This window comes from Thamnophis elegans, chromosome Z, assembly GCF_009769535.1.
Source record: "Thamnophis elegans isolate rThaEle1 chromosome Z, rThaEle1.pri, whole genome shotgun sequence".
Classification (NCBI taxonomy): domain Eukaryota; kingdom Metazoa; phylum Chordata; class Lepidosauria; order Squamata; family Colubridae; genus Thamnophis; species Thamnophis elegans.
The window spans coordinates 122,910,781-122,919,211 of NC_045558.1; the positions used below are offsets into that span (position 1 = coordinate 122,910,781).

At 43.5% G+C, this 8,431-nt stretch overlaps 1 protein-coding gene across 1 annotated transcript; it reads left to right on the forward strand.

The window, feature by feature from the left end:
- Positions 1-479: 479 nt before the first annotated feature.
- DCTPP1 (dCTP pyrophosphatase 1) lies at positions 480-7,786 on the forward strand. Its single transcript, XM_032237588.1, has 5 exons — positions 480-670; positions 1,307-1,567; positions 3,929-4,050; positions 4,720-4,830; positions 6,776-7,786. The coding sequence occupies exons 2-5, from the start codon at positions 1,319-1,321 to the stop codon at positions 7,002-7,004; spliced, it is 711 nt and encodes a 236-aa protein (XP_032093479.1). The 5' UTR covers positions 480-670; positions 1,307-1,318; the 3' UTR covers positions 7,005-7,786.
- Positions 7,787-8,431: the final 645 nt, after the last annotated feature.

An 8,431-nucleotide genomic window follows, 5' to 3' on the forward strand; every position in this document is an offset into this window, starting at 1 on the left:
TGAAAAAAGTGTGCCTTTGCACAAAAAAGGTTGAAAAACACTGGACTAGAAGACCTCCGAGGTCCCTTCCAGCTCTATTCTGCTTGATTGATGGATGGATTGATGGATTGATTGATTGCAACTGGCTCAGAGCCACCCAGCTGGCTTTCAAAGTTAAGGCAGGATTTGAACTCACAATCTCCCGCTGATTGATAGAAAAGGGGAAGACTTGATGAAAAGTGGAAATTAAAGGCTTATATTGAGGCCATGGCTGCAGCAGATTACCTTTTTATAAAGGGGAAAATAGATATTTTAAAATCTTTTCTCCCCGCCCCCAGATATTCCGCATACTAGGCTTTGGTTCCATCTACTATATTGTTTTCTCCCTTTCCCTTACGTCTTCTCTGATTGGATGAGATCAGGCGCAGATGCCCGCCCCTCTAACTTCCTTCTCTTTTGATTGGTTAGCAAACTAGGCGCGAGTCTTTTGATGGCTTCCTTCGAGCGATCGCGACTGCTGACGTCATGCTCCTGCTACCCAATGAGGGCCCATTGGACTGGCTCTTGTTGATTGGCGGAGAGAGAGAGTGAACCCGGGGAAAAAAAACTACCCGCGACCTACTGCTCCTGGCGTGTGTCTCGCGTGCTTTCTTTTTTGGGGGAGCCTTCGAGTGGCTCGGAAGAAATTCAGGTGAATTTGAATGCTTTTTTAAAAAATTCATTTAGCTAGCATGAGACATACTGGGGGTGGGTTTAACTCTTCAATAATAATCGCACAGAAAACGAGACTTCGTCTAGTGCTTGATTGAATTTCATGGAATGTATGGCTACCGAATCTGGTTTGCAAAACTCCCTGCAAATTCTAGAGAGCGGGAAGAAGGTCCTGCATGTTTAACAGCTGCAGTGATTCTCTCAACAACTCTGGCAAAATTCACTTAACAAGTGTCTGGCTTAGCAACAGGAATTTTGGGCTTAGTTGTAGTTCTAAGTCGAGGACCAGCTGCATAAGTTTTTGTTTAATATAGGAAATGAGTTACAGGAGAATGTCTGAAACAGTATCTCTTGTTTTTGGCAAACCACTTTATTAAACCCTTCCTCCTCTCCTCTCCCTTTCATCTGTCCACTTCCTTCATTCCTATCCTCCTTTCTCTCCTTCCCTCCCCCCCTTTCATCTATCCCCTCTCTCCCTCTTCTCTCCCTCCCTCCCTTTCCTTCCTTCCTTCTCTCATTCCCTCCCTTCCTTTTATCTGTCCACTTTCCCCCTCCCTCCCTTCCTTCCTCCCTTTCATCTGTCCCCTTCCTTCCTTCTTTCCTTTATTTCTTTCAGGTGTAACTGATCATGGCATCAACAGAGCGGGACAAAGAGAAGAAAACAGACTCAAATGCCCAGTTTCAGGCCACTATAGGTGAGGAAGGGAGGAGAACCTGCCAAACCTGCAAACATGAAATGCGTCCATCTGACCCTCAGCAGCACATGGCCAGCAATGCCCCTGAGAGCACCATAGAGTCTTCTGGGTTCCAGACGGGTGAAGAACATAGAATTTCAGAGGATTGTGGTCTTGCAAACACCATATTCAAGAAGACAGAGGTAACAGAGCTTCTGCTATGTTTGCTCACCCATAACCATTTTCTGCATTTCCGCATCTATTGCATTGATGTTTTATTTTGTGTATCTATTTTATTTATGCATCTCATTCGTCATTTGTCTCATCTTCAATAAGTTTCTGAGACTATTTTGATCCTAAGAATTTCTTGTGGGGGGGATAAGAATTATTTAAAGCCATAGTTTTGAAGAAAGTGAATGACACATGTGGTGCTAAGCTGTCTAGCCACAGTTTCTGGAGTATTTATGATTGTCTGGCTGTTTGCAAAAACACTGTGCTTAGGCCACGCCAACTATACGGCTAGAACAATATACCGTATTTATCGGCGTATAACACGCACCGGCGTATAACACGCATCCCCCATTTTAACACAAAAATTTGAGTAAAAATTTTTTTCATTAAAAATAAATGACTTGGAAGCTCGGAACTTAATGTTGGATTAAAATTTATAACATTAGAACATGAATTATAACATTAACTCCTCAACATAAAGTGCCTTCCTTCCTTCCCTCCCTCCCATCCCTTTCTTTATGTTTTCTTCATGCTTTCTTTTCTTTTTCCTCTGCTCTTTTTAAATCCCCCCCCTTCTTCTCCTCCTCTACATTTAGGTTGGATTAGTTTGTACAACGGTCATCAAACTTCTGAAGTAAAAATAAATAAATAAATCATATTTAAGAAGAAGAAGAAAAAGGAAGACGTTTTTAGTTAAGTCAAACGTTTTAATAAAAGTTTCATCTTTTAAGATTTGTCCAACACATCCAATTGTAACCTTAACAGTAAAGAATATCACCCCAGCTGCTAAAGGTTCAACCAGTCTGAGAACCATTGAAAAGACAACAGTGCAAAATCCAAAAGACACAACTTCCTCACCGCCATTGCTTTGGTACCAAATCTTTGAGGAAGGGGCTCCAGAAAGAAGGAGGAGGAGGGGGAGGAGGAGGGAACCAAAGAGAGGCTTTTACCGAGTCTGCGCCCCACAGCCAGGACCGTCCTTGCGCCTCAAGCCGCGTTTCTTCCCCGCAAAGCCCTTCGGGCAACCCGAGAGTTCCTTTTGGCGCCAGAAGGGCTTTGCAGGAAGAAACGCCGCGTTTCTTCCTGCAAAGCCCTTCTGGCGTCAAGCGGAACTCTCGGGTTGCCCGAAGGGCTTTGCAGGAAGAAACGCGGCTGGAGGCGCCAGGACGGTCCTGGCTGTGGGGCGCAGACTCGGTAAAAGCCTCTCTTTGGTTCCCTCCTCCTCCCCCTCCTTCCACAGTCTGTGTGACGCTGCCGCCAGGCTGAGAGCTGCCGCTGAAACAAGTTTGGGGAGGTCCTTTGCAGGCAGCCAGTTCTAGCTGCCTGCAAAGGACTTCCCCACGTTTGCTTTGAAAGAAACCTCTGCGCGGGGGTTTCTTGCCATGTGCGCGGCCGCGCACCTTAGAGGGAACAGTGGACCCGGCGTATAACACGCAGTATCGGCGTATAACACGCAGGCAGGGTTTAAGCTTGCAATTTTAGTTTTAAAACTGCGTGTTATACGCCGATAAATACGGTATAAGTGGGACAACTTGCCTCCAGAAGCTGTGAATGCTCCAACACTGGAAGATTTTAAGACGAGATTGTACATTTCGACAACTATTTATCTGAAATGGGTTTCCTACCTGAGTAGAGGGTTGGACTAGAAGACCTCCTAGGTCCCTTCCAACTCTGTTATTGTGTTATTTTGCTATGGTGGCTTACTCTATAGACAAATCTAATCTCTGTCAACTTGTTTCTTCGATATTGCCTATTAGCTTGGGGCTCCAATGAGAAAGCATCACAGTGGAGGTGATTGATTGATTAAATAACTGATCCCACCTCTCTCCTAATCCTGTTCCCACCTTCCCCATCTTTAATTGGGCCATAGTACGTATTTGTGTATTAAAGTATGTTTTTAGTTTATACAATTTTTATTTTTTATGACTGTAAGCTACCCAGTTACCTCGTAAGATGAGTGGCCAATACATTTTATAATAAATACATTTTATAAATAAATAAATATTTTATTTAAAAACCTGACAAATATCCAAGAAAATTATAAACCTTTTCTTAACTGCAAATTGCCCTAAAAAAATTAAGTAGCAAATCCTAGTGATTATAACAAGCTATGACCCAAGATTGGATTTTTTTTTGTTCTTATTTAAAGCTCAGACATGGAAAGAATCTATGCTACCACAGAAAGATCCATTTTAAGCTTTTCTCTGCCCTCCCCTTCAAGCATACATCTAACTTTTTATAGCCCAGTTGTAAATAGGCCATTGGAAAGTGGTGGGACCCTTTTCTTATTCCCAATAAGTAAATTTTCAATTTATTCTGATTTCTCTCTCCAGGCCTCCTTGCATGCCTGTTCAACAAAGAAGGAGGAAGAAGTAGATGAGGCAGTAGTGACTAATGGGCCCAGCACATCTCCAGCACCATTTCGGTTTAGTACCAACCCCACTTTGGAAGACATGTGAGACACCCCCTTATCTCATCCCTCTTACCCTTCATTCATGCTGCCTCCCCTTTTTGGAAGAGGAGCATATTGTTGTGATCTGCCAGTGGAGCTGGCAGAAGATTCAGACAGTGAGGAGGTTGGGGAGGAACATGGGCCAGTCCTGGAGTCTGGGGAAGTCTCTGATGAGAGCTCTGTGTTAGAGGAAGAGAGGGAGCCAGAGCCATATGCCAGCTATCAGATGCTTTCAGAGCCAGACATCAGTGAGGCAGACAAATAGCTGGAGCCTATTCCCAGTGTGCATATGTGCAGAGTTGCCAGATGAAGGGAACAGCTAAATAACAGGGATCGACTTCGGAGTAAGGCCCTCCCAGAGAAAATAAAAAGGAGCGAAAGGGGAGTGGAGTTTGCAGGAGACAGTTCGTTTAATTGGTTTGTGACTCTCTCTTGCCAAGTTTTGCAGATATCGTCCTGTCAGCTCTTCAAGCCAGATAAGGTCTGTGTCTGTAAATCCTCCCTTGAAAGACTTTGCTGTATGTGAATGAGCAGAATTCACACAGTAAATGAATAAAAGAGGTTTTTGTCGGGTCAAGGAGTTTGCTTCATGCTCCTGGGAAGCCTTGGTCAGAACACATATGGATAGTCTCTGGGGCATTCTCATCTTCTCTTCCGTTTTGTCTCCTGCAGTCGGAGCCTCCAGTCAGCCTTCGCAGCTGAGCGGGGCTGGGGAAGGTACCACCAACCTCGGAATCTGCTTCTTGCTCTGGTTGGAGAGGTTGGGGAGCTGGCAGAGCTCTTGTGAGTATAACAATCTGTGGAATGTGGTGGGGGAGAGACGGGGTAGTAGATCCAAAAAATGCTTTCATGGGGACCATAAGTGTCTTTCTTTACATCTGCTGTATTTGCCCACCCACTAGGAAAAAGTCCAAAGTACTTTTTTTTTTAAAAAAAAAAGAAAAACTACTTTCTACTTTTTCACTAGGAAAAAAATACGAAGAAGAGCAAGAGAGATGGTATTCTTCCGGTTCTGAACCGGTAGCGGAAATTGCGGGTGGTCCCACCCACCCGCCCTGTCTCTGTGGCATCCCAGTTAGGCCCTTTTTTTAGGCAAAGCGCATGCGCGGAAGGCACACTCACATTTGGGAACTGGTAGGGAAGGTAAGTAAATACCAACCCTGAAGAGCAACAAAGATGATCAAAGGCCTGGAGACTAAAACATATGAAGAATGTTTTAATTTAAGCCATGATGCTCTTTTCATGGTTTTATCAATTTGGCACTTTCCATAGGTTATTTTTACAAATGAAAGTGAGTATGCATGTCCCAGGATAATGTTGCAATTTGGGTCAGTCACTGGACCAGAAGTTTTGTATTCTGAGCTTTTGGACTCATGCTGGAGCCCATCCAGAGAGAACTTCTCTAGCCTAAAGAGTTACCTCAGGATGGACTCCAGCAGGAATCTGAAAGCTCAGAAGAAAGTACCTCTGATCCTGGTGACCGACCCAGATAGGATCCTGCATAAATGGTGTTATTTATTTATTTAAAAATAAATTACCTTAGCCTGTACAGATACATTTCGACTTACAACAGTTCATTTAACGACCATTCAAAATTACAACGGAATGGAAAAAAGTGACTTGTGGCCGTTTTTTGCGCTTACAACTGTTGTCGCATTCTCATGTCCGCACGATCAAAATTCAGATGCTTGGCAACTGGTTCATACTTACGACTGTTGCAGTATCCTGGGGTCATGTGACCGTCTTCCGCTGCCTTCTGACAAGAAAGTCAATGAGGAATCCAGATTCACTTAACAACCATGTGACTAACTTAAATGCAATGATTCGCTTATCAACTGTGGCGAGAAAAGTCTTTTAAGAGAGGAAAAATTCACTTAATGTTTCACTTAGCAGAATAAATTTTGGACTGAATAATGGCCATAACCTGAGAACTACCTGTATCAGTTTTATTTTATTTTTTAAAAAATTACATTTAAAATAAAGGCTAGAATAATACTTTCTGGGCTAAATAAATAAATATCAAAATCTATGGCTAGAGAAAGCTCAAGTATGGACAGTTGCTTCCTAGCCCTATTCTACTTACCAAGAAAAGAAAGGATTGATGTTTGATGTTGATGTTTAATAAATTTATAGGCCACCCAATCCCGAAGGACTCTGGGCAGCTTACAACAATGCATTTAAAAAATAGAAAAGTTAAAAACACAAAAACATAGATTAAAAAGACCGCAACATACACCCAATCTAATCAGGGCTGGAACTCAAAACATGAGTTCAACAGCCCAGGGCCTGTCGGAATAGCCAGGTCTTAATAGCCTTTCGGAAGGCCATGAGAGTGGGTAGGGTCCGGATCTCTGGGGGCAGTTTATTCCAGAGGGTTGGAGCGGCTACAGAGAAGGCCCTCCCCCGGGTGGTTGCCAGCCGACATTGTCTGGCTGACGGCACCCGGAGAAGGCCCACCCTGTGCGATCTTATCGGTCATTGGGAAGTATGTGGCAGAAGACGGTCTCGCAGATATCCGGGTCCTAGGCCATGTAGGGCTTTAAAGGTAATGACCACAGCTGTGGTTCAGGAGTCCATTTTCCATGAATATTGGCTTGTCAAGGTTGAAACATTTTGGTTTAGCACCTCAAGAGAAGAGAACCTGCCTCAGGTTTTCTTCCCCCTCTTCAATCAGGCTCCATTTAAGTTGTTTTTTGCACTCAATGCTTTTGTCTGTGCTCTTTTTTAGCCAGTGGCGGGATGAAGCTCCCGAAGGCCTACCAGGGTGGGAAACATCGGAGCGTGAGGCCCTCAGCGATGAGCTCAGTGATGTCCTCATTTATCTGGTTGCGTTGGCAAACAAGTGCCACGTAGACCTCCCTACGGCTGCTCTCCGTAAAATAGAGAAGAACCGCCTTAAATACCCAGCCAAACGTGTCTATGGTTCCTCAAAGAAATACACAGAGTATCAGGAATAAGTATGGAACTTATCTCTTCCTGGATGGATGAGAAGAAAAATCACTCCCTGGCTTCTAGAAGATGCTCTTTTCAAGATTTAGGACTTCTTTGGGATGAACAGTTCAAAATGACCCCTGATTGACTCTTGACTTTGTGGGGTGGATCCAGCAAGCTCTGATAGGCAAACAGACCTGTTGTGGCAATCTCTGCTTTTTTTGTTCATTTATCGTTTCTTTTCTTTCGCAAAGGAGATTGGGCCACCCAGGAAATGTTAGGCTTCAATTCCATCACCCTGAGACCATGTTGGCTAAGGGTCATTGGAGTTGATGTCCAGCCACAGTTGAAAGGCTGCAGGTTCTCCATCCCAAACTTCAAGAGTTGCAGATGGATGCACAGTTGTGCAGAGGAAACTCTCACATCGGTCATTTACAGAGAAACATGTCCCCTTCCTTGTGGAGGTGTATCCATCATAAAAGTGCAAGGAGCTTTTCATAAACTCTGCTTTCTTAGTGAGGCCAGATTCTTCTCTCCAACTCATGGCTGTGGTTTAGTTTAGTTTTTAAAGAAAAATAGGTGGCCACCATTTTGACCTGAGTAATTGACGATTTCTTCCTGTCTGCACATTCTTTCCAATAGGATTACCCTCCTCAAGGTGTAGATTACGCCTCATTTGGTATTCCCTTTGAGTCTTAAAAACAGGGGGCATTTTTGAGGGGGAAAATGGCGAGAGGCTGAAGAATGAAGTGGCTACATTACAAGGCTACTGTTGTAAAATAATAAAATTTCAAGGGTTTGCCAAATACACCTTCTCTGTGTGGAGTCATTTGCTGCTACAAAGTGGGCAAAAAGGAAGGGGGATGTCATGGTGCACATGTGTCATCCCCTTACATGCACATAACAGTACAATGCATAGGCAGCACATGCGTGTATGATATTGCAACATAGGCGCAGAAACTGGAGTACGTTTATGAGGTTGTAGCACAAATGCCATGAAGTGGGATATATTTTGGATAGAAATGGATACCTATTTTCTTCTTTAGCACTTTAGTATCCCCTCCATCATATTGCTATTCTTAATCGCACAATAAACTGCCCTGCTGATTCTGCCTATTACTAGTAGTCCTCAAGTTACGACCGCAATAGGAACCAGAATTTATGTTGCTAAGCAGAATAAGCGAAGTGTGTCCGGTTTCATGATCTTTGTTGCCATGAATGTTAAGCAAATCACTGCAGTTGTTAAGTGAGTTAAGTTTGACCTCAAGATGTTGCAACCATAAATATTTGACAAGCATCCAAATTTTGATCACATTGCTGTGGAGTTGCAACGATCCTAAGTTCAAGAACTGTTCATAAGTCGCTTTTTTCACTGCCATTGTAACTTCAGTTGCTGAATGAAGGTTGTATCTTGAGGACTACCTGTATAATAATAAGTCGAGAATTGAAGAGT